At 38.1% G+C, this 27087-nt stretch overlaps 1 protein-coding gene across 2 annotated transcripts in view; it reads left to right on the top strand.

The window, feature by feature from the left end:
* The first annotated feature begins 14150 nt into the window (after nt 1–14150).
* The window catches only part of LOC131045279 (protein NCA1), a 92794-nt gene continuing 79857 nt past the window's right edge, over nt 14151–27087 (top strand). The window contains exons 1-2 of one of the 2 annotated variants that reach the window (XM_057978829.2): nt 14151–14421; nt 26768–27080. In XM_057978829.2, the coding sequence (XP_057834812.1) occupies nt 26809–27080 (272 nt within the window). In that variant the 5' untranslated portion in view covers nt 14151–14421; nt 26768–26808. The remainder of the gene's footprint in view (nt 14422–26767; nt 27081–27087) is intronic. The other variant, XM_057978833.2, reaches the window with a different exon arrangement.

The following is a 27087-nucleotide window of genomic DNA, read 5'->3' as shown; positions in this document are numbered from 1 at the left end:
TTACCAGGGTGGGTGCGTGTGCAATTGCCTGTTTAATCTCTTCGAAAGCTTTTCTACCAGCTTCATTCCACTTAAAAGCTACCTTCTCACTCATCATATTCACAATGTACTTGGTAGTCTCAGCAAAGTCAGGAATAAAGCGTCTCAAGAAGTTCACCTGTCCAAAGAATGAGCTTACTCCATTTCTATTTGAGGGAAGGTCAAGCTATTGTATCGCCTTTACTCTCCGAGGATCAACTTTCACTCCTTCCTGTGAGACAATGTGCCCCAAAAGTTTTCCCTCCGTGACACCAAAAATAGACTTTTTAGGATTTAAGGATACCCCATGCTCTCTGCATCTCATTAAAACTTTCCTCAAGTCCCACACATGATGTTTCCTTTTTCTGGAGAATACAGTTAAATCATCCAAATACACCACAATAATCTTGTCCTTCAAATGTCCAAAGGAAAGGTCCATCGCTCTTTGAAAAGTAGCTCCCACGTTAATCAGCCCAAAAGGCATCCTGTTATAAGCGAAGGTGCCCCAAGGAGTTATAAAGGTTGTCTTGTGTTGATCTTGCTCAGCAACACTAATCTGATTATATCTAGAAAAACCATCCAACATAGACATCATTTCTGACCCAGAAACAATTTGTAAAATATGATCCATCGCAGGCAGGGGACAATTATCTTTCAAACTTGCTTGATTTAAATTTCTGAAATCAACACAAATTCGTATCTCGCCATTCTTCTTCCAAATAGGAACAATGTTCACAACCCAGGTAGAATGATGTATAGGATAGATAATTCGAGCCTTCAACATTTTGTCAACCTCATGAAAAATTGCTTCTGCTACCTTGGGATTAAAGTTTCTCAACTTATGTCGGAATGGACTAACACCTGGTTTTAAAGGAATTTGATGTTGAAACTTACCATCCCTAAAGTTCTTCAAATCATCATAGCTCCACGCAAATACATCTTTAAAATTTACCAGTAAATCAATGAACTTCTTTCTTTCCACTTCTGAACAACATTTTCCTAAATTAACCAATTTAGGATCCTCATCAGTACCAATGTTAATTTGCTCATACTCCCCAAAGCTCTAAGTCACAGGGGCTTCTTTATCTCTTCGCTTGACATACCCATCTTTCCTATCGAAGAGACGTTCAAGAGAAACTAAACTTTTTGGAATTTTATTTCCCTTCAACTGTAACAGCCCGTCATATGCTTCCTCTTGCATGTCAGGAGAAAACTCCTTACAACTCTCTGCTGACCCTTCATAAAACAAGGATGTGAAAATGTCAGCACATTGCAGAAAGCTCTGAATCTACTTATCGCTTTCAAACACCTGCCAGGATTCAGAATTATCTGGCACACTAGGTCTATAAACTAGTTCAACCCTATAAGTATCAGTTGTGAAATCTGGGTGTGGGACCAGGAGGGCTACAGATACCGCCAAAGAATATGCCTTCGAATTAAATTCCCTAGGAATGACTTCAATTGAAAAAGCATCAAAGGCCTCAATCTCATCCCAAGCACGATTTCTATAGTGTCTTAATCTCTCATTTTTTATAGCAAATAAGCCCCTCACCTACTTCACAATAAGTTCTGCATCACCTTTCACCCTCAACATCTTAATTTGTAACCTCTTTGCTTCATCCAAACCTAATAGCAAGGCCTCATACTCGGCCGTATTATTTGTGTTTTGGAACTCCAGCTTAAAGGAATAAGGAATAATCTCTCCGCGAGGGGACACCAAAATGACCCTAGCACCTGATCCTGAAGATGAACAACTCCCATCAAATTCCATGGACCAGAGTTCATTTGACCTACCTGCACCTAGTAAAATATTCTCATCTTGAGGGTCAGTCGTTATCATGTAATTTCCAAAGCCACAATCTTGATACAAAATTTGAGCTTTCAGATCATCAGAGGGAAAGACTGTGTATTTAGCCTTCATTTCAGGGTGCAAAAGGACTCTCTATTTTCCAACTGAGATGGTCGCTTGAGACCAGTCCATCTTAATCTCCCTTCCCATGTCTTTACAAAACATGTGACTCAACAACATACCATAGCTAGCAGGAATGTCAGCCACTAGGATTGTCAACTTAATTCTCTTGGTAGGATGTGCAACTAAGGTGACCTGCGCATCTTTAATTTGTCCTAATAAAGGAACCTACTTGGAATCCATGGAATAACACTTGCCAAAGGTCTTTGTTAGGGTCAAACCTAAAGCTTTTGCTACATCCGAAGGCATGACATTATCAGACGCTTCCGAGTCAATTATGCAATTACTCAACTTGTGCCCATTAATATACAAGGACACATAGAAAGGTTTTGGTTTACTTTCAAGGCTAGGTTCAAGGAGGTCATCTTGTAAAGGGGAAGACCTTGATGAGCTCTCAGGGGTTACTTGAGCAGGACTGACATCAGCATGTGCTGGTGGAACAGTATTCACAGGTGTCTGGGTTTCGCTAGCTAAGGCATAGGTATCATCCCCTTTAACAAATTCAACTAATCTATCAAGTTCCCACGGGTTCAACTTCAAATACTCAGCTGGAGAAATCTGAACACGAGATGTTTTACAGAACTCAATGATATCAAAAGGGTTAGTAAAGGAATGAGAACTTAAAGGAGAAACATCTGGAACCACTTTTGACATACTTCCATGACGGGTTAAGATTTCTTTCCCCTTCTTCGAACTGTGTACAGGTGTTTCAACATTTTGAGATTTCAAATTCTGTTGAGTTCTTGTAAGAATTGCGTATGAAGAATCCTCCAAAGATACCAACATGTTTCCTCCCCTCTCTGAGTCGGAGACATATTCCATATAATGAATTTCAAAGTCGCTAGGCATAGTTTGAGAGCTTACTTCATCCGCTTCTAAGACTGTTTCTCCTTTACTGATCATTTGAGAAAAACAAACCATCTCCGGGCATGAAGATCCATCATGTTCGTCAGTTAAATGGGGCACACAAGAATTTGTTCTGAGTGGTGGTGCCTCAATAGCAAGTCTTTGCTAGACAGGGGGTAATTGTAATTGTCTTCCTCCACCCCCTACCCGTTGGTTAGGATATCTCCTAGGAAGGTCTTGATATGGCTGGGAATAGGAAGTACTTACTTTAGGAGTCTGTCTCTTCAAGGCAATTACATCATTCATTAACCGTTGAATGACAAGATCTGAAGAAGAAGTAGGTTGTGCATTGGATGTTTGCACTTCATGTTTCCATTTGCCTGCAATGATCAAATCATCTTCTAGTTCAACTGCAAGGGTTTTAGCAGCACTCAAATCTGCAACCCTTTGCCTACGAATCAAAAAACTTATTTCAGAGGGCATTGAGTTAATAAAGAAACATTTGAGATTATCATCTAAGGGTTTTTGGTTGACCGAAATCTTGTGTAGAATCTTATCAAATCTGGCCATGAAATCTCTCATGGATTCAGGAAGTTCCTTTTTCAACTGAGATAACTGAGCTAGAAGTGAGTGTTCATCTTCAGCTACCTTGAATCTAGCTTTGAATCTTGTCTTCAAATTCTACCAGGTAGTTATCACACTATTTGGCAAATGATAAAACCAGTCCGCCGCCACTTCGGTCAATGTTTGGATAAACAACCTAATAGCCACACCCTCATGTTGAACCGCTATTACTCCACAGGCTACACTGAAAGCGTTCAAATGTTCATCTATAGTGACCATCCCATCCCCGCTAAACTTAGGCAGATGATCTCTAGTAGCCTTGGGCAAAGGATTAAGGTTCAAGCCTAGGTTCAACGGGCCTACAGTCGGCCCCCAAGGGTTATTGGCCGCCATTGGAAGTATAATACTAAGGGGAGTAGGGTTGAATGAAATGGGGATGGGAACTCCGTGCAAGACCAAAGCTTGACAAACGGGGAAAGCAGGTGCTGATGGCAAAGGAGACGGAGGTCTACTTCTTGCCCTTCGTTGGGGCGAGAAATTGGATTGGAAACCTAGATTTTGTAATTCTTCAAAAGATAGGATCAGAAACCCTCCCTCTCCTCTGGGATCTGGTATATGGTCTGGAGTCCAGTGTGGATCAATCAGGGCAACAAACGTCTGGGAATTTGGAATTGATTATCGGGGACGTGAATAAAGAAGACCCTAGGAACCACTATTCTTTCAATGACTAACTCAGGCTGATCCGATTGTCTTTCAATTTCACTAAGAAGAGCACTGATTCTATCATATTCTGACCGACTTCCGCTATGCCTCCAGGCTAGAGTATCCAACTCTAAGGTAATGTTACTTTGTTCCTCTTGTACCCAGTTTAAATTTGGTTGCAAGAAAGGCAAGAACCCTTCAAGAGGCAAAACCATTTATAGAAAATAGAGTATACTATAAAGATGATCTGTTTTCGCAATTCAATTTTTCTCTTCGCTCCCTAGCAGAGTTGCCAAAAATTTGTTGGTATACAGATTTGTCTTTCATTATGTAATTAAATAACATCAGTGTGAAACACAATAAAACAGACAATTTCTCCTACCAAACAGTTGGAAAACCATTTAATTGAATAACCTCTAAATTTAGGTACAACTCCCTCTAGTTAATGTTCATTCGGCTCCAAAGTACATACAATCAATGGAATGCTTTTCACCAGAAAGCACTTAAAGGCAGTTGCATACACCAGTCAATACAAAATGAATGCAGGCACTGATCCATATATAACTTTATATATAAAGCCGACAGACTTCATATGATCACTAAAACAAAATGAAAAGGCTTCCAAAATGAATCTAGCCAATAACCTTCTGCATATATAAAAAGTATAACAACCCTTTCCTCAAAATAGACTTGCACAGAAATGAACTTTGAAATCAAACACACAGATTTGAAATTGAAAATAGTTGTTAAAAAGATTCACATTCACAGATGTTCCTCCACTTTCTTCATACACAAAATGTATTTAACTAGTCTTAAAGCCAATCTTTTCAAAAACTTAGCGAACCTCGACAAAGTCATTACACCAGATACTTATAGGTCACCAGACCCAATAGTTTTTTAACCAACGTAAACTTAACTCATAAGAGTTAATGGAAATCAACCCTAGCTACAATAACTGAATTTTAAAGAAAATAACTAGGCTTGCTGGCAAACAACTGCCAGTAGTGCTAGTCATGCAGACTGCTCTATTTCGGCATTATCGCTCGGATTAGTGTCTTGGACAGACACCATCACCGCCTTGGCCGCACTCCACTCTCGATGTACCTTTGAAAACTCTTGGATTACCGTTACGTGCAGCAAACTGATATGAATAACCCTCTCCTTCCAAAGCTCCTTCTTCCTCTTTACCATTTGTACTTTATCCCTGTGGGAATCCAGATGATCGAGGCACATGATGAGCATTGATTCCACCTTAGATATCTGTGTGAAATCTTCCACCGACAAGGTTTTCTCCGTCTTAATCTGCCTGATGTGACTGCCGAATTGGTTAATCATTTCCGTGGTGTCCTCCAGAGTTTCACTGCCTTCCTTAAGTAATTGAACATCCACACACCGCAAGTCCTTCTGCATGGTTGTCCTTAGGGCTGTTAATTCACCGCACAGGCTGGCTGACTCATTATAACCCTGCTCAATAATCTGATTGCACCATTCGATACTCTCTTTGCAAATGAACATGACATCTTCATTCAGGCCTGACACTTGGTTTTCAGCGAGAAAATTCATTAGCCCATAAAGTTGGATATCCCGCATTTGCTTTGAAATCACAGTCCATTTGGACTTCTCCTTCTGCCATGAGACCAAGTCGGTATCTAAGGTTTTGGTGACCTTATTGGAATCCTTGAAAATCTGAACCAAGTCGGTTATGTAATTGGTTGCCTGGCACATGATTGTGGTGAGCCATTCTGAGAAAACCTCGGCGATCATCCTGTTCCGTTGAACTTCATCCAGGAATTTTTGATTGCTAGGTGACTTTGGACTAAAAGGTCCTAAATGTTGTGATAATGGCAACGGGTTGTTCTGCAAGGCCTGGATATATTGAGCCATTTGTGTCAAACTTTGTTTCAACTCAGCCTTGTCCCTTTCATCCTTCCAGGTATGGGAGATGATTCGTTTGGTTGAAGTCTCCAGATGTTTAACATCCACAGCTCTGGTTCTGACTCCCAAATCTATCCGTTCCACAACATAATCTGCTTCTAAGGCCGTAGCAGCATCTTGGTTAGGCTCGGGTCTAGTGATATCCACAGTCCAGTGCTTCGTATTTTCATCAAAGTCAATCATTGACTCTGTTTTTAACTTTTTAGGCTTCAGAGACCTTCCCAGGCATTTGCTTACAGCGTCCTCCATTGATACTGAAATCGGAACTACATTCCTTTTTCTGGAGATGGAGTCATTTAGCCATTTTGGTGCTAGGGTTAGCTCCTTTGAAGACATGGATGAAAACCCTACTAAGGATGGGGAAGTGGTATGACCTACATGAGACTGAATCTCAAGTGTTCTTGAATCCTGAAAAATAGTATCAATGTCAATCGAAAGCTTGTCTGCTTCTGAAACCGGGGATGTCATTTTGCTCGGTGTTTCTTCTAGATCCAAATCTAGAATGAGGTGAGAAGCTAGTGGTTTGAAACCCTTCTTGGATCTTGATCTGGTTACCCGACCAGCAACAGGAAATTCGACCCCGATGCTAGGTTTCTCCTCCTTAATCCTTCCCTGTACTTTCCCTGCATCAGAAACTGGAGTGTTAGTCACAACAAAAATTTTATTCACAGTATTCCTCTTCCCACTTTTGCTTCTTGGGCTGGTGGTTCGCGCTGGGTGAGAACGACGAGCCCTCAACCAATTTTCTGTCCTCCAGATTACACCAAAAGTGCACGTCTGAACACTGTCGCTTATCTTCTTATTCCAATCTACTTCCGGAAGAGGTTCATTATGAACCCGCCTCATAAAATCAGAGTCAAGTGTATCCTCATCATCACTGGTGACACGTGAAGTATTCATGGGTAACTTCATATCATGAATTTGCTTCAAAGTTAGTCTTGACCAACTCCTTCTCTGTACTTCAAATTTATCTCGACAGCCTTCCCAATAATCTTCTAATTGAGAGACATGTTGATCAAACACCACTTTTTTTACATACTGAGGAATGAAACCCCTACTGTCAAAGTCATCCCTCTTTACAAAGGACTTCAAATGAAAATTTTTAAATTCGAGCTCAAGGTTCAATGCATCAGAAACTGATCTGCAACTATAATTTCCTAAATCAATGGGAAAAATTCCGCTTGTGTCGGAGTCCTCACCATAATCTTTGACCACGTAAGCAAGCTGTCTAGATACCTCAATCAATATGCAAGAGTCTGAGACGTACCTAGGAAGCCTAAAGGGCCCACCCTTAAATCCTCTGACTCTTAAATAAGTGAAATGGTTGAACTGTATGAAGAAACTGTCATACACATTGATGAGTTCAACCGCTTCTATGGACATTCTTCTGTGCAAATTTCCCTGTAACTCGAAGGTTAGCCTTCTAGCGAAAACATAATTCCAACGGAGGTAATCATCAACATGCCCTTTCAAGGTTAAACTAGGATGATACTCATAAATTCTCATACCTTGAACCCATTTTACATGTGACAACCCGGACCACTCTCTGACATAGGCAAACATGTATAGCAGATAGGATGACATATAAAAATTGGACATTCCAAGATAGTTACTTAAACCCTCATGTAATCTTTCTGCAATAATAGTTCCCCAATCAATAAACTGATTTTTATCCAGAGTAACCTGGATGAAGAAATACATCCAGTCCTCCCAGTAAAAAGAATAAGAATTACCTTTTACCCTGCTCAGTAGTAGGACCACATCTCGGATTACTGGGATTAAGTGTTCACGAGTTAAGGGTCTCGGTAACCTCGAGCCTCCCTTTTGGAATTTTATTAGCCAATTCGGGCAATCACTGTTCTATAATACTGCTTCTTCTTAGAGAAGATCCCGTATGATTTACCAATGGTCCAGTCTTCATAGGGTTCCCGGTGTGGGATACCCATAGCTGCCATTACCGTCTGTTTGTCAATAGACAACAAAACCTCACCGTCGTTTCTCCTTATGCATCTATTGCCCTTGTCATAATGATTCATACACTCTAAGACTAATTCTGGACAAGGAGCAGTAGTGGGGAAAGCAGCGGCTTCCAATAAACCGCTCTGAGCCACATCTTTCATCATGTCTGCGGTTGAATTTTCAATTCTCCCTAGAAAGACCTCCAAATCTAGTTGAACCAGGGCTGTGTCTCCCAATTCTGGTAAAGAGCTTACAAGGGAAGACGGGCTCACCAATTTGGGTAAAACAGGCCTCATCTTCTGGTTCGTGGTTTTTTCCCAAATTAACCCTAGGTGAAGAAGGAAATTGAACACAAAACAAGTAGCTAAAGAACACCCAGATCTTTGAAAACAAACTGCAGCAATTTAGAAAATTGTTGAACATACCTTCCTCTGCTTGTACACCTTTATCGCTGCCTAATTTTCCCGCTCCGAAAACTCCTTCCCCAAAATTTTCTCACGAAAAATAATACTTGTGATGAGACAACTACTCAGTTTTAAAGCAGAGAAAATGTTACCCATCATTACTAAAACTGCCCTTATTACTCCTTGTTCATGTGAAGTTACTTTGAAATGATTACGCTATGGTTCGCCTTAACCGTTAAGTCACTTCTCTTCTGACATTGCCAATTTTCACACATACTTGCCATAAATGGAAGATTTCAAATCACTAGAAAAAGAATATTCTTTCTTTCGGTGGCCGTCAATCGAGTTCTGAAAACCCGCACCATCACCACGTGGCAAGTCACACACCTTCCAAAGAACCTGAACATATAACTCAGAACCTTGCGCGAGCACCACAAAAAAAAACATTAACCCAACGAATGTTGAACTTGAACCTTGAACCAAAAAGGTTCAAGTTCAAGGTTCAAAGAATGCAAAACACCGGTAAGACTAGCAAAGCTTAAAGTTGCATAGGAAGAAAGGACACTCAAAACAATGCTCGTCGAACTTTGAACCTTGAACCAAAAAGATTCAAGTTCAAGTTCAAGTTTAAGTTCAAGTTCAATGCAATGAAAGCTAACAAGGACCGAAAGACAAGAGCAAAATTTAAACAAGCCTTCGACCAATGAACTAGACCAGCATGACTACAAACAAGGGTGCATATAGAATGGAAATTTGTATATGGGCCCAACAGGCTTCCAAAGAGATGATGGATCTCTTGATGAGGTAAGTTGACCTTGACTCAGGAAGACCAAATGAGACCCTAAGATGGTAGATCTTGATGCAGGAATCACCTAGTGTTGTGTTGTAGTATGTTTGTAAAGTTTGATGAGGACAAGAAAAGTAACCTTTTGAATAAAATTTGAAAGATATGTATGATGACAATGCAAGTGAAGGAAAATGATTGACTATGTGTGACCAAGATAGGTTGACTGAAGAATGAAGCCCTATAGGAAGCAACCTTAGAAGCTCTTTGAAACTGAAAACTTAAGTCCCTTTTGTTCTCAGGAATTTTCTATAATCTTTCAACTGTGAACGCAGACGCATTTTTAACAAACCCAGATGTGACTTTTGATCTCAGACGAAGTTATAGTAAACACAGACGTTGTTTTGTAATGATAATGACAATTTTAGCTTGAAAGTCAAAGACACAATTGTACTCTACACATACGCAATTTCTCAACATAGATGTGGTTTTAACTGACAGAGATGCAGTTTCTAAAAATGTGACAATTTTTATTGATGATCTGTTGTAGGACACAGATGCGGTTTTGTATTGCACGAATGCGATTATCCGACATAGATGTGATTTTAACAGTCATAGACACGTTTTCTGATATTTTGTGCAATTTTGTCTGATTGTGAAGTTGTTTAATGTGACCAAATCTCAATGTTTTGACTCTTTTCGTGGCAAGAGGACACAATAACAATGAAGACCCAATCTTTGAAGGTTTTTGTCCAAAGGATAAAAAATGTTTCCAAATGTGAAATATTTTTGCATACACTTGAAAACACAATAGAAACAATGTTTCTTTATTTTTTCTTGAAAATGTTTGAGTGTTTTGATCATGCAAGCACAATCCTAGGGCTGGTCGGGACAATAGTTGTTGAATCTTACTTGGTTTCCCAACTACGCAATTCAGAGTGGATACTTAGATGCTTGACTCCACTAGCTCCACCCTCGACACTCACTTCTCTAGAGCACCCAAGCACCAGTCCCCACAAAAAATCCCCATGGCAAATTTTGTATCTCTACTAAGAACTGTAAGAATGTGAGAGGCTTTAGAGGTCCAACCTCTTGTGCCAACAACTAGAAGGTTTTTGGCTTCTAACACAAAATGGTGTCTACTAAGGGCATCCATTCAAGTGGCTATAATCAGTAGCGTGTTACACTCCTTTAAATGGAAGGCCTCCCAACCTATAGAGGTTGTGCTCTATAGGGTTTATGGGGAGTCATAACACTGTTATAGTAGCATGTAACACCCATTGCTTGCGAATTTCGTCACAAACACTTTTATTTATAGTGACTTGGAAGAGCTTGGCTTTAGCCTGTTACCACTTGGGTTGTTCCCTCTCACTTGGCCTTATGGGCTACTCGAGAGACATACCCTCTAAAAGGTAAAACAAAAAGAACCTATTGCTCAAGACACAAAAGACACTTGTTAATTTTAGAGCACCAATTGAAGTGTTTGCTAATCTAAAGAAGACAAAGCAAGCAATTTCAAAATCAAATCTTTGCCAAAGGTCATGCACCAAACTTGTTAGTTTTTGAAATGATACCCCTCTTGCAAGCACACAAGTTAGGTAAATTTTAAGATCCAAAAGACTTTGTGAAATAGGGGCCTTCGACAAGACGTTTTCTCCTTTTTAAGCAGCTGCACCACTTCGTTAGTCGGATCAAAAGAGGTTAGCCCTAAAAACCAAATCTAAAAACCCTAAATGAAAATAAAAATGGAAAACTGAAAACACAAACACAACTATACCAAACACAGACGCAGACGCAGACGTAGATGCAGAAGCAAACCACAGATGCAGAAAGATGAAACACAAATGCAATTTCCAGATCTAACACCTGCAAAATAGACAACAAAACACAGGCATGATAGATGCCTGCACATACGCTAGATCTGAACATAGATGCTACAAAACAACTCACATACGCGATTTCAGAGACCTGAAACTGCAAACTAAGCAAAAACCATACAAAATAAAATAAAATGCAATAGTACACAACACATATGTGAAAAGAAAAGAAAAACGTGATAAGAAGTTGCACAGACGCAACTTTAAGATGATAGATCTACAAAAACAACATACAATAAAAAAAGCAGAAATAGAAGTCGCAAACACGGAAACAAACTACAAACGTGGTCAAATCTGTCACAGACGCAGAAAAATGCAGAATTGTCGCAATGTCGAACTGCAACTTTTAAAAACACAATATCTACAAACAAGATGTCAAAATAAAAGGGACAAAGGTCCCACCAGGAGTGCCAAAATGTGTATGGTGAAAAGTAATGATAAACTATTATAAAACCATAAAGATCCAACCACAAACAATCTAAGTCCTATAATGAAACATTCACCAATACCAATAGAGATACCTAAGATCATGCAAATCAACAAAATAAAGCAATATTACCATTCACATGTCAAGTAGGGTTTCAATCTCCATTGATTTTGTTTGATGTAGTTGCTCTCAGATTTTATGTGTGCACAAGAGCTCAACAAAGAATGAATTATGGTTGATAGCTTGATCACAAGATGGCTTGATTGCATAAGATTGATTAGGGTTGATAATGAAGAAGAGTATCCTCTTATATAGAGAACAATATAAGAATTGGAAGGATAAGATTGAGAGGTGTAAAGATAAATGGTCGTCTATGATTAAAGGGTAGGTAGAGGAAATAATTAAATGACAAAGGGGGTAGGTAAGAGAAGAATTAAGAGATGAGTGACATGTGTCATGGGTAGAAAGGCTAATGAATTAATTAAATAAATAAATATTTATTTAATTAATAGAGGAAGTGGGATCAATTAATTAAATAAAATATTTATTTAATTTAGGAAAAAAAGACAATTTAAATAAATAAAAGTATTTATTTAAATGAGGAAAGACTTAGAAGAAGATTAATGAATTAATTAAATAAATAAAAAATTATTTAATTAATAGAAGACTTAGGATAAAATAATTAAATAGATGAAAATATTTATTTAATTAGACAAGAAAATTTTAGGTGTCTATATATATATATATATGTTATGACTTGATTGGTATGGCGTGGAAGTGCAAATGTGTGTGAGAGTGCAAATGTGAGTGAGAGTGTTTGTGTGTTGGATAAGAAAGGAAAAATTGGTGCAACAATAGATTGGTGTAGGCAGATTGTGTTAGAGTTGCAGAGATTCTTGACTAGATCTACTACAAGCAATTTTTTACATATCCGAGCTTATTAGAAACTGAACCTATGCATATGTAGATGCAATTTTCTCAGTTTATTTTTGTCTCTATATCTTGGTAGTGAGTCTTCTGGCAGTAAGCTGTTGTAATCCGAGCAGCGAGCCTTGCAATCTCATATAACTAGTTATATTATCTTGAGAGTTAACCCTCTCTATGGTTTTTCCCACTTGGGTTTTCCACGTATAAAAACTGGTGTCTCTCTTATGGTTGTGTATCTCTTGCATTTTCAATTATGTTGCATGCATTTCTTTTGGGTTGAGGTTAATTAATAATAAGTTAAATTTCAGAAGTTTAGTTTTTAATTTTTAATTATAAAAGGGGAATATTGATTCACCCCCCTCTTAGTATTCTAGTCTGTAGAAGATGAAAATTATGTAGATAAATTAGTCACATTAAATAATTTTTTTTTAGCTTCAACCACTTGTAAGGTCTACAATCCACATGGCTCATTGATGAACATGTTATGAATCATATCAACTAGTTGTGTATGACTTTTGCTTTACCCAAACTAGCAATTTTATTTGTAAAATATTATTTTGCCACATGAGCCTCAAGATCAAAATCCTTAGTATTGCTTTCAACATGAACATTATAATAGATCTTTATCCCATTATATTGGTTGACCATGTTATGATTTAGACTCTCACTCCTTTTAAATAAAAGATTAAGGTCATAAGTAGTTAACATTATAAATAAAATATAGGAATATAAAGCTCAAGGATGCATTTTTAGATTAATAATAATATTAGATCTAAAAATGAAACCCTAATGCTAACCAAGGTTGGGTAGGGTCAATAAAAGAGATACCACAACAAGCCTCAAAACCCTAACAAATAATTGTAAGAATGTAAATATAATGAAGCACAATAATGAAAAAAAGTTTAGATCTAGAAAAAAGAATATATAAATTGGAAATATTTAAAAGTCACCCTAATAATTATGAGGGATCCTAAGATAAACTAGGTTGTGTAAGAATGAATACGATCCCTAAAATGTAAAGTAAAATAAACTTTCCCTATGCTTAAGCTAGGGTAATCCAATAGGATTTATACACAAGTAAAATTAAACTATATTAATTACGAATAGTTGTGGGTGTGGTAATTGGAATCGTGAATGTTTTTTTAGGAAAGTAAATACAAAGTGGAGGATAATAACTTTGATTTGGCATTGATCTAGATTTATCTCAAGTTTGGAAATTGGTTAGGCTCTTCATCTTAATTTCCATTGGATATTGTGCTCTATATCTTAGTCGATGTGTAAATATAGATAAACAAATATTAGTAGACATAACCCAATCTAATATAAAATTTCACCCCATGTTCCAATTACCATTCATTGGATTTTGCTAATCCATTAGTATATTGGGTAAGTGGAAAAAGAGTTAGTTATTAGACTAATTGTTCAACTTTATTGGTACCAATAGCACACAATTATTGGTACGGATCAATTATGCAAATTTTGTGGTGGTCAAAGCAAACGGTTAACAAGGCAATAGGGAATATGTAAGGGATATAAACTTGAAATGACCATTTTTTTTACACTTGGGCAAAACAAATCCCACCTTCCTCATCACTACCCACAAGCCAAAATAATAGCTATGAACACTTAAGTCACATACAAAAACAACAAAAAAATATCAAAATAAGATATGTGAAATTAGCTATAATGACCATCCCCTATACCTATAAAATAGGCTCTAACTTTTATCGTTACGGTTGTATATTTTAGTTGAAAATATATTAATCTTGTCTACAAGATCTTAAAAATATCTTCCGACAAAAATCTCTCCCAATAATTCAAGTGTCTGGTAGTTAATTTGTAGGTGAGAAAAATTCGATGCAGAATGAAACTTTCAAGTAAGATTAGTTGAAATCTATTCTAAATGATGAAACTTTGGCCGAAAGCGGGCTCACAGATTCAACGAGGAGTTCATGAAAAATCTAGTCTGGAAGTTTGAGTTCAGTGGTTTTGTTTCTGATTCTTGACAGGTTGGTTTATATTGTCTAATAAAATTCATCTTGGTTTAGTATTTTTAAGGTCTCAGTTGCTGCGTTTATTGGACTTGTTTTGTATAAATTTTGTGCGAGATTATAGGCCACCTTTGACATAGCATAAAGTATGCTCGAGTCAATCATATTCTTATGATTTGTAAACACTGGTTAATTTTGAATACATAACACAACTGAGTTGATTTAAGAGAGCTTTGATATATAGTAGAATTACATAGTGGTCCGCTGCAGGGGCTACTGGAGGCGCGTCTTAGAAAATTTAGGAGATCTTTTAAGGATGAAGTGATCCGATAGAGACCTTAAAACTTTTTGGGGTCACACTATTTTCAGAGTATGTTCCAATAACTGCTAGTAATGTATGTGACATAAATACATCAAAAGTTAAAATTATACTCTGCTGTCATTTGGACAAAAATCTTAAAATTTCTCTATCAGGTGCAACAATCTTTTAGCCCCTACAGCTAGACTCTTCTGAAAATCTCCCTCCTAGGCAACATGCAAAGATTCTGGTTTTCACAATTTTTCAATTTAGCAGACTGCATGAAACCACATGGAACAAAAAAATCACAGCAGTTTCCCCCTTCATGGTTCCTTGGTGTTCGTATATTATAATTGTTGTATCACCAGATCATCACATGACTTCTGTTTGCTGCTTTAACGTGGTTGGTAACCTGCTTTAATGTGGTTGGGAAACTGCTCTAATGTGCTTAATGTGGTTGGAAACCTGGTCATGCTTTGACCAACGCCCCCAATTAACAAATATCTACTATCTTTTCAGCACGTTTCTTGCAATTTTATTGTTGTAATGAAAATTCTGGTTTTTGATTGTTTTTATTTATGCTTGTGAGTTCATAATCGTCATTTTACATCCTTATTGCGTTTTATGAATTGAATATTGTTCCTTCCACGAAAGAGGGATACTACAAAGTCTACGGGCTAGAATATTGGGGATCCCTTATCTTTGGCAGTGAGTTTGTAGTCTTTGTGGTCGCTGTAATTATTCTGTGATCGAAGTATATGTGGAAGAATAAAGGTAAAGGCGATTTTTAATGTTCTGGCCTTACCAACACATTTGCCTGGCGTGTAAGTTGCCCTTCGTGGAGACAACGGCATTTATTGACCTTGTGTTTATGTATACAATCCAAAATTTGTAGCCCTTTTAAATTGACGTCATGACTCCTGGGAGAAAATTGAATATTCCCAATCCCACCTACACCATTGCTACCGAAAAGGAAAATTCTATTGGGGATGGAGCGTGGGATTGTTGGTTGGTAGTTGGTACCACTAGTTCTGACGAAGAAACTTTTACAGGGAATGAAATAAGTGTTAGCTGTGAAGAAATCCACATGAGGAATGTTGCTAGGTAAATTCGGATGTACTGGATTGTGAGTGTTTAAAATTTGGGCAAGTGTATTGTATTCAGATGATGTTGGATTTGATAAGTACATATAAATTTAAAATAATGGAGTTTGAATTGAGGATCCAAACGTCTTGAGTCTGTTTTTGTTACCTGGACTATTCACAAAAAAACACTGATAAGAATTTGACCTTGTCAAGCTAATAGAAGTCTTCAAAAATTCAGTGGATCTTGTGTAAACTCATGCTTTTGGCCAGCTGATTAGAAAAATACTTTTGGAAAAACTCTGTGATATTTCAAATCTTAAAACTATCACAGAGTTTTTCTGAAAGCCTTTTTCAAACACCATGGACTGTGGAAGAATCAGATCTTCAATCAAGTTGGTTTTTAGGCCAGATGCATGTGGGTTCTATTACCAAGGTTCCCAACCCCAAAATAACAAAAATAATTTACATATTATTTAAAAAAATTAAATGTTTGCCAGGTACTTCAACTAAAAACCCTGTTGCTTGATAAAAATATAGTAATCTGGTTGGGTGTCAGAACTCAAATTCCAAAAGCTTTCCTTTGTTGCAGTTCATCAAGAAAAGAACAATAAGAATTGATTCGGTGGATAAATGGTAGCCTTCAAGCTTTAGTTCCTTATTTTTGTTGATCCAATACAGTACACTTGCCCAAATTGGCCATAGTGCAATTTGATTTGCAGCTAAATATCTGCGGCTAGGGTTTTGGCCACAGTGCAATTTGATATGCATTTATAAATTGACGCTAGGGTTTTGGCCAGACTGTAAATTGATTTTGAATTCTGAAGTTTTCCAGTTTTGTTTGGCAGACAGCAGTCAATGCATTGTAAAAAACAAGATTAAACTATATTAGCATGTAGATCAATTTATTCTCTTTTGCTGCCATGAATTAGAAAGGTCCAGTCAGAAAGGAATTTCTGAATAGCATTTGACTGTATCAAAACACTTATTGTGAGTAATTGAATTTCAGAAGCCAGTGCAAAGTAGCCCTTAGATTGGACAATCTACCTAATTTTTTGATATCCAAGATGTGGCTATTTTTCAGCATAGATTTTGATCACAATCAAGATAATATGCAGGCTTTTTTCTACCAAAGCAGGTTTTTAATGCTAGTATTAGCTTTTACCATAATAAATTCCCATCAACAACAATTTGCTTCATATGTCTGTAAAAGATCTTAAGAAAGGGCCATGAATTGGAAAAAGTAGTCAAAAGACTCAAAATGTTGTATTAACAATTTTAAGTTTTTAACACTTGGAATTGGACCTATTGGTATAAGGATCAAATTGACACTCGGGAAAGTAAACCCAAACTGAAGGTAATTTAGATAAATCAGCCTTAAAGTGGAAGCAATCTGCTTTGTAGTGACAACGAGATTTTCCATGGAAGGCATATGAAAGTGAAGAGGCTTTTGAAAAGTTGAGCATAAACTAATAATTTGGAAACAGGTTAATTCATATGAGACTAGGAAAATTCTATAAAAAGCTATTGAACATGCCTTCAACAGAAGGATAAAATCTCAATCAAAGGAAATTTAAAATTCCACAAGCCAATATCAAGGAGGAGAGAGCATAGAATAGTATCCTTTTACAACTTTGACCATTTACAAGAAAAAATGGACTTCCTTACAATTTTATGAACTCTTGAATCATGCAATATGGAATGCATCAGAGAAAAAGGTGCAGAAAAGAAAAACGATCTAATTATCAGATTTTATTGCGCTTAAACTTTAGGACCAAGCAGAACAATTTCTGTTTTTGTACATGTTTCACAAGAAGTGAGGAATTTGACTCAAAAGCCAAATTCGCTCCTGATCCTTCCAAAGGTAGAGGAGCGAATTTCCCTAAAAGCACCTTCTTGCCCTTTACTTGGATCCAAATTCACGCTTTCAGGGCTCGAGTGAAGGGGACTTGATTCATACATGCCCTTGAAGTGAATTCAAACAAAGTTGAGTGATGAAATATGAAGAATTTGAGCAATATAGTCAAATTTGCTCCTGACCCTTCCAAAGGTACAAGAGCGAATTTTCCCAAGGGTTCCGTACCTCTCTAAGGTACACAAGCGAAAAAGTTAAGACATCTTTTTGATCCAACGTTTTGAGCAAGTAAGCCTTAAAGGTGACTTCTTAGTATGCCTCAAGACCATAGCAACGTGGATAAAGGAGAAGAGTGAGTTTTTGATCAGCATCTAAGCCTCATGTTCCTAATTCGCTCATGTCCCTTCCAAAGGTACAAGAGCGAACTTCTTGGAAAGACCTAATACTTCACCTAGAACATTGAATGGATATCATTTTGAGCAATAATGAGAGCAAATTGGCTTGAGTATGGTAAGAAAAGGATCAAAGGTCAAGTCTAAAACAAGGTGATGAGAAAAGAAGCATGAATTGAGCTAAGAAACAAATTCGCTCCTGACCCTTCCAAAGGTATAGGAGTGAACTTCTTCAAGAGACCTTGTACCTTTCTTAAACCCTTGAACGAACCCATTCTTAAACTATTTTAAAAGCAAATGACTGGATTTTGATGAGGAAAAGTTGAGAGATGAAGTTCTATGAAGGAAGAATTGATCAAAAAGCCAAATTCGCTCTTGACTCTTCCAAAGGTTTAGGAGTGAATTTCTCTAAACCACATAAGCAACACCTAAGTTAGATGAATTCTTCCTCCCAAGCTCTTCTCTAGGGTTGAAATGACTTATCTATACCTCGAGGAAGCACAATTATGAAGTTGAAAGCCTTGAAGAGTGAGTGATCATAAGAAATTAAGTGGAAATTGAGTAAAATTCCAAATTCGCTCCTGACCCTTCCAAAGGTACAAGAGCGAATTCTTTCAAAGTCCACATCTCACCTCTAGTTTGGGTAGAATCTTTAACCCAAGAGCTTTGCATAGGGAAGAATGACCTCATCCAAGCCTTAAGGACCTACAATCATGGTTTGAGCTAGTAGAAATGAGTAAGTTTGAAGAACTTAAACACAAGTGTCAAATTCGCTCATGTCTCTTCCAAGGGTACAGGAGCGAATTTCTCCTAAAGTGTACCCCTTTCCTCTCAATTTCAAGCAAAATGGATTTAAGTGTCTTCTTATTGATGATATGAAATGAGAAATATCATGTTAGGATGAATACATCATATGTACTTAACCATCTTTTGTTTTCTTTGTAGGTCAAGAAGACCCGAATAGAGGAAGAATGGACAAAGACAGGAAGGACTTCTTCAATCTTCATCTGCATTAAGGACGCCTTAGATACATGAGAGAGGACCCAAGGTGCTACTAGGGTGAAAGGACTTCGAATGATCAACAATTGCAGGCAATGGAGCTAGCCATCCTCAAGGACTTCATTCTATCACATAGAGAAATCACAAGATATCAGAAGAAGGATCATACAAACCTTTCAAGGCGAGATGAGCTTCTAGAGAAGAAGGAATGACTTGATCGTGAAGAAACCTCATCAAACACAAGAGAGCCAAGGAAAGGTACATCGTTCCTCAAGCACATCAAGGACGATGGAGGATCGACCAAGGTTATCACAGAGCAAGTACCAGACAAGGTGGCATCCCAGTCACTATTCTTCTAATCAGAAGGGTCCACATTAGCGTGTCTAGATTCGATGAACCACACTTATGCACGAAGGCACAAACTCCGATGTACCTACCCCGGTTTCCTATTGGTTCACAAACATTGAATGTAATTTTCTCATTGGCTAAGAGAGTTTGTTGTAACAAACCCTAATTAGGGTTTCCATCTTGTAATCCTAGCCATTGATTGTAAATCAATCCGAGCCATTGAATTGTAATGAGCTCTCTATATAAAGCTCAGGCTCTTCATTTGTAAAGGTTAATAGTCAATAGTTGATAGGCGATGAATAGCCAATAGAAAAGAAATAGTGAATAGAATAGCAATTAGAGTAGAGTAGGAGGAGAAGACAAGAGATTGCTGCCCAAAATTGTAAATAAACTTCATTTTTCATTGAAGTTATGGTGAAATGTGTTGTTTCTTGCAATACACATGGTTTCTTGTTGGATCTTCATGTTAAATGGTAAATAATTAGATTGAATGAAGGAATTTGTTGAATGTACTTGTGTGGAATCCTTTAGTCCATACCACTAGCCTCTTACTGATTGTGAATGTGCCTTGTGTGGTCAATTGGATTGATATGAGCCTAACTTCGAATTGTTCTACACTCATTGCTTATGCATTAACTTGAATGGTGATCAATGTGTGATGGTATTGATTCGAACATCTTTGGAACGTCCTTAGAAGATTGCACTGAGCTTGTGTCAAACTGTTCAAGTTGATGGTGAGACCTCGCTTGGTAGGATTCCATATAGTCATTCACCCATGTTCTTACATTCTAGGCCTTAGAATAGGCCTTCTCAACCCTTCATCTTTTGCCATTTTTTCAAGCTCTAGCTAGTTTAGGATCAAAGAGCATCACCATATTGCAATATCGGATGATTAAGTTCCAACAAATCAAGCATTTAGGCATTCAAATGTAAGTCCCCTTGTGATTCCAGCATAATCACATCAAACCAATGAGCTTATCCACATGTAGAGACCCTACATATAAGAACCTTCGAGTTATTTTGACTGATCCTTAGGCAAATCTTCAGTATTTGAATAACTTTGTTCAAGAGAGGATAGGATACCTTGGTATTTTATTTTGTGTTCGCATTTGTCTAAAAGACACATCAACAATTTCCAATCCTGGTCCAGGTTCAGCCTGGGTTTGGCCAAGGTCCTACTCCATTCTTGTGGATTTTGCTTGGGTACATTTGAGGGCCTGTAGATTTAGATTGGGTATGTCACCATGGGCTAACCTGGGAAGAACCCGTGTGTGAAAAAATGTCATATTTTTGATGAAAAATAGCAAAAATATTAAAAACAAATCCCAATTAACATTTTTCCTTTTTCTCAATCTGGATGAGAGGCACTTAGGGGCATAAGGTTGCTACTCAGAAGTTGCATAGTGCAGCTAGTGGGAATAGCACTGACACTGCTTGTGGTTCCAACTAACTGACTGATGACATTGCTCACAATGAAGAGCAATATGATGATTTGTATTGATTTTCTACAATTAGTTGCACTAAGGTAAGCTATTTTTTTGGCAAACTGCCAAACCCAAAAATTTGGCAAAAAACTTGGCAACTAAAAAAATTGCTTAATTTTCATTAGAAACACATTTTTTTTTGCAAAATTCATAGCTGAGATGCATCCAATGAGTCAATAAATGAGTACATAACAGAAACAAGCTAAGTAGAGTTATATTTGATTGATTTAAATGCAAATTGGGTACAAAAAAGGCATCTTCATGTGGAATGCTGATGGCTGATAGTTTGAAACAAAATGAAAATAGCAAATTGTTTTTGTAAAACTAAATGTAAATACTACATCAAAACATTTTACATCTTCCTCTTCCCAGCTCTAGTGAAAACTAGGGGAGAGGTAGAACTAGAGGGTCTCATCCAAGGAGTCTGTTGTGGCTCTTTCATTTTGCTCAGTATGACAGGGTGTGGCTCGACCTCCATCCTAGATGTAGATTGGTGATAGTGGCAATGATGGCAACCTACACAAGGTGTTAGATGTGAGAAAAACCCAATGATAGAGGGGATCCAGGGGATTCCCCCATGGGCTAGAAGTGGGGGTTCCTCAATCAACTCTTGGAACTCCAACACCATCTTGGTATGTGTGCAACTTTGAATAATGAAAAAGAGAGCCAAAACCCCTTTATATAGAGTTGGAGGGGAAGAAGGGGAATTTAAAATTCATAATAAATTATTTTCCCTCAAAAACCTTTTACACTTTAAAAAATAACTTTATGTCTATGTCCGTCCCCTTTTCTCCTAAACGTCCACTTGAAAGGGACAAAACATAACTTTATTAAATTAAAACACTAAAATAAATATTTGATTGGTAACTTTATAACTTTAGTGTAATAATTGAATAATCCAAACCACTCTATAGAAAGCACACCCAAGGCATAGAAAACTGAATTTGAACACACCAAGAAGGAACAAACATTGGAGAATGATGCTAGGTGCCAAAATAGGCACTTATTAAAAACAACAGTGTCCTCCAAGAATTGTGGAGAACAACTGATGCAGGAGCATCCCCGGTCGATGAGCAATCTTGCATCAACCAAAAAAAAAAACATTTCCTTTCTTGTTTAGTTCTTTGTGCAGTTTCAGTATTCTTGCTGGTATGTTGGCGGTAGTTGCTTGTTCTTCGTGGGAGATCTTGTTTGCAGTTTCCTGGCGGTTTCATGTGGTTGATTCCAGATTTCTAGTTCATTTGGGTTCTTCTCTGGTATGTTATCGCGTCCAGTTGGCTGTTTTTGGGTTCCCGAGACAATTCTTGTGCTTGCCGGTTGGTTTTCCTTCATTACCGACGTGATTCTTGGCGTGTGGATCCATCTTGGGTCTTGTCCGATGTTCCTTGGCGTGTGGCCGACCTTCCTGCTGATCCGCATCACTTGGTTGTTATTTTCCGGAAGGATTTCTTAAATCTTAGGGCCAACCTAATTACACGTTTCATTTTCCTGCATTGGTGAATGTAATCTTTTGAGGCTGACCCGGATATGTTCCGGTGGGTATAAATATGATGTTATGTAATCATTTGTAGGGGCAGGGGAAGTAGAACTTAGAATAAAGTTTGAGATTCGCATGTTATGATTTGGTCGATCTTTAGAGTCCCGGTTGGGTTGTTTCTGGCTTGAAGCTTGCATGTAATCGGTTAATTACCGGATGTTCTTTGATGATAATCTGATGATTACCGGATGATAGCCGAAAGTTCTATGGCTTGAATATGATCTGTTTATATGAATTTGTTATGTTTTCTTACTGCTTTCGTTGTGTCTCTCTTGCTACATAAGCCGGCTGACTCTTTTCAGGGTTCTTACCGGTTATGGCTGCATCAATTGGTATCAAAGTTGGTTATGGACCGGCTGGTGGAAGAATCGTTTGAGGCATTCCTTAAGGTGGATAGATCACCGATTGGAGGCAGGCTACATGTGTGTTCAATAGATCGCCGAGGGGAGGCAATTGAAACCGGTAGTCAGATCGCTTAGTTGAGGCAGTTCGCCGGAGTGGAAGGAGAGATGCCGCCAAGGAGAACAAACCCCCGGAGGGTGGAACAAATGATGGAAGACTTCAAGAATGAAGTGAGGAATGAAATCCGGAATGCTTTGGCTAGTTTGCGAATAAACCCTGATTCTGAGGATGAGTATGAGGAAGCCGGTGAAGAGCTTGAGGAAGCTGAAGGACTAGAAGATGAGAGAGAGGAAAGGTTCCTGAAAGCGGTGGCACAAGCAAGTAAAGTGCACAAAGTTGAGGTTTATGACTTTTCCGGAATGTTGAAACCGGAGGATCTAATCAATTGGATCAGAGAGTTGGAAGACTACTTTGAGTTTGAGGATGTCAAGGACCCACAAAGAGTCTGGTTGGCACAGACCAAGTTGAAAGGGCATGCTGCCTTGTGGTGGAAAGAGTTGCAGAAGGACAGAGTGGAGAGTGGTGAATTGAAGATCACTCGGTGGAGACAGATGGTTGCAAGGTTGAAGGCCAAGTTCATATCAGGAGACTATGAATTGGAGTTGTTCAAGAAGTTCCAGAACCTGAAACAGAGAAACATGACTGTGAAGGAATATATTGAGGAATTCTACAAGGTGGTAATTAGATCTGGACATAAAGAGATGGACAGAGAAAAGGTGGCGAGGTACATCAATGGACTTGCTTTTAACATTCAAGATGAGATGAGTATGTTGAAGGTTTCGACAGTTGAAGAAGTTTACCAGTATGCTTTGAAGGCTGAGGAGAAGGTGAGAAGAAGACAACCGAATAAGGGAAAGGAGAAATTCAAGATGAGTGATAGTATGAAGAAATTGGTTGAAGAAGAGGAGTCAAAACCTAAGTGGAGTAAAGAACCGGAACAAAAGACACCAAGGAAGGGTAGCAGCAGTACCGGTAGAGAATTTCTTGGCATATGTTTCAAGTGTGGAGAAACCGGACATAGATCCTATGAATGTAAGCAAGGAATGACAAGAAGTTGTGTGGCAAGTGAAGAACTAGATGGTACCGGATCTGACTGTGCATCGGAGCAAGGAGAATCCCTTATGTTCAGAAGAAAGGATACCGGATCTACTCAAAGGAGGAGTCTTTTCCGGACTGTATGCAAATCAAGTGGTAAGTGTTGCAAGGTTATTGTAGATAGTGGAAGTACTGATAACTTAGTATCTGAGGAGATGGTTGAGAAGCTTGGGTTTAAGAGGCTTGAGCATCCTTGTCCTTATGAGGTAAGTTGGTTACAAGATGATCAAAAGGTAGAGATAAAGGAGCAGTGTTGGGTGAGTTTCAATATTGGGCCTTTCAGAGATGAAGTTTTATGTGATATTGTGTCCATGAATGTTTGTCATGTCTTGTTGGGAAAACTTTGGCAGTATGATAGAGGAGCTATTTATGACTGTAGAAGAAACCTAGTTACTATTAAAAAGGATGGGCAGAAGTTCACATTGATTTCTCTGAAGGAGAAAGAGGAGGTGAAGAATCTGAGTCCTGAGAAAAGTTGCAAGAAACCGGTGGCAGAGGTTATACCGGAAGGTTTGACAGAACCGGTTGCAGAAGTTATACCGGAGGTTTTGAAGAAAGATCTGATAGAACCAGTTGTAGAGATTATACCAGAAGGTGACATAAGTTGGCAGAAGGATCTGACAGATGAGTCTGATGGACAGATGGAACCGGTCGACAGAGAGCTCATGGTGACAAACGGGATGAAGTCTTGTGGTAGAAGAAATCTTGAGTTGTAGAAGAAAGAAGGCAGCACACAGGGAGAATGTGCAGATCTGAAGCAAAGAAAGAAAACCAAAAGGAGTCAAAGGTTAGAGAAGCCGGTTGAGGCACCGGAGGAGCCAAAGCAGAGATTGGCACATAAAGATGATGTTTGGATCAGAAATGAGCATGGGATCTTCATCCCGAATCCTTTTAGATGTTCATGAGTTGCCTCTCATGGAACATTTTTTTCTACTTGGGTTGTCTAATGCAGGAGCATCCCGGTCAATGAGCAATCTTGCATCAACCAAAAAAAAAACATTTCCTTTCTTGTTTAGTTCTTTGTGCAGTTTCAATATTCTTGCCGGTATGTACCGGTAGTTGCTTGTTCTTTGTGGGAGATCTTGTTTGTAGTTCTTGGCGGTTTCATGGGGTTGATTTCAGATTGTAGTTCATTTGGGTTCTTCTTCAGTATGTTATCGCGTCCGGTTGGCTGTTTCTGGGTTCCCGGGACAGTTCTTGTGCTTACCGGTTGGTTTTCCTTCATTACCGGCGCGATTCTTGGCGTGTGGATCCATTTTTGGTCTTGTCCGATGTTCCTTGGCGTGTGGCCGACCTTCCTGCTGATCCGAATCACTTGGTTGTTATTTTCCGGAAGGATTTCTTAAATCTTAGGGCCGACCTAATTACACGTTTCATTTTCTTGCATTGGTGAGTGTAATCTTTTGAGGCTGACCCGGATATGTTCCGGTGGCTATAAATATGATGTTATGTAATCATTGGTAGGGGCAGAGGAAGTACAACTTAGTATAAGATTTGAGATTCGCATGTTATGATTTGGTTGATCTTTAGAGTCCTGATTTGGTTGTTTCTGGCTTGAAGCCTGCATGTAACCGGTTAATTACCGGATGTTCTTTGATGATAATCTGATGATTACCGGATGATTGTCGGAAGTTCTATGGCTTGAATATGATCTGTTTATATGAATTTGTTATGTTTTCTTACCGCTTTCATTGTGTCTCTCTTGCTGCATAAGCCGGTTGACTCTTTTCAGGGTTCTTACCGGTTATGGCTTCATCAACAACCTAGAAGGCCCAAAATTCTATAAAGAGCGTTACTGACAACCCTGAAAGCCAACTAAACTCCAGAGTCCAAACCATCATCGGATGCCAAGAAAACCCGAAATTGAGCTCTCCAAGAAAATTGGAACTCTCCCAGCTCACCTAGAAACTTATGGAAACCCTTGAAAACTGGCCAACGCTCATAGAACAGTATGGTGTAAAAATGGGAACATTACATAATTAATGATGGGTATTTATGATTACATATCGTGATACAAACAACAATGTTATTTTTCTAACCCCATTAATCTGTGATAATAACATGCATGCTGTTGGAGACAATCCTTCTGATAAGAAGTACTTTGACAACTCTTATTGACACCAACTATTGTAATTATTTTCATTATTATTAATATTTGTATATTACCATTTTTTTTATTATTGAGGAATATATGTCATTTTTTAACCTATTAATCTGGCCAGTTGTGGAACAGTACACAGATTATTAGCTTAGTCTCTGTCAGATACAGTGAGTTCTGATTTCCAGAGAATATTTCTGTTGTGACATCAAATTTTTTTCTTTAATTTTGGTATGGTCTCTCTTTACCTTATTGTTTGCTTTTTGTCGAGGGGTTTTTATTGAATTCATAGTCTAGTTTGGGTGTGGACCTATTCTACCAGATCATGGAGCTTGACAACTATTGAATTTTGAAGGGAAACAGTATGGTTTCAAGAATGGAAACATCATCATTCATTTGTTATATGTTTTATTTGTAGAATGTTGCTGAGGGTCCTGTTTTTATTTGAAGGATTTATTGCAATAGGGTTTGTTGTCTATTTTCTTGATGTTTTATCCTTCTAAGCAAGATAGTGTTCAACTTCACTTTAGAACTTTCATAATTCACTGTTGTGGACTCTTGTATTGCATAAGGCTGCTTTTAACCTAAATTCTATGCAAAGATTATAGTCATTCTTGGAAGTTTTAATACTTCACTATATAAAATGCACACACGCTTCACATTTGTGTATTGTGAAGCCTGAAGTCTTGTTAGTATCCTTGAACTGTAAGGTAAATCTCTTTTTTTCACTTTAGTATCTGAATAATTTCTGAAGCCTTTAGGTTAAACGTGCAGGTTCTTGGCATTAGAAGACTCCTTTTCTTTGAGCCACAAAAATGATTTCTGTATGCCCCTTTGCAAGAACAGCTAAAAAAAATGCTGAAAACTTGGTAGAAAAGATCCACCAAGTACAGAAAAAAGATAAAAACATTCATTCTGACCAGGCTACGGGAGTGGAGGAGGATAACTCAAATGAAGGCAAAACTCCAAAATGTCCCTTTGGATATGATTCACAATCAATTAAAATAGGACCATTTAGCTGTGTAATTTGCCAAGCTTTATTGTATGAGAGCAGCAAATGTGTACCATGTGGCCATAAATATTGCAAGTAAGCT

The sequence above is a fragment of the Cryptomeria japonica genome, chromosome 9, assembly GCF_030272615.1.
Source record: "Cryptomeria japonica chromosome 9, Sugi_1.0, whole genome shotgun sequence".
Classification (NCBI taxonomy): Eukaryota; Viridiplantae; Streptophyta; class Pinopsida; order Cupressales; family Cupressaceae; genus Cryptomeria; species Cryptomeria japonica.
This window is presented reverse-complemented; position numbering and strand designations above follow the sequence as displayed.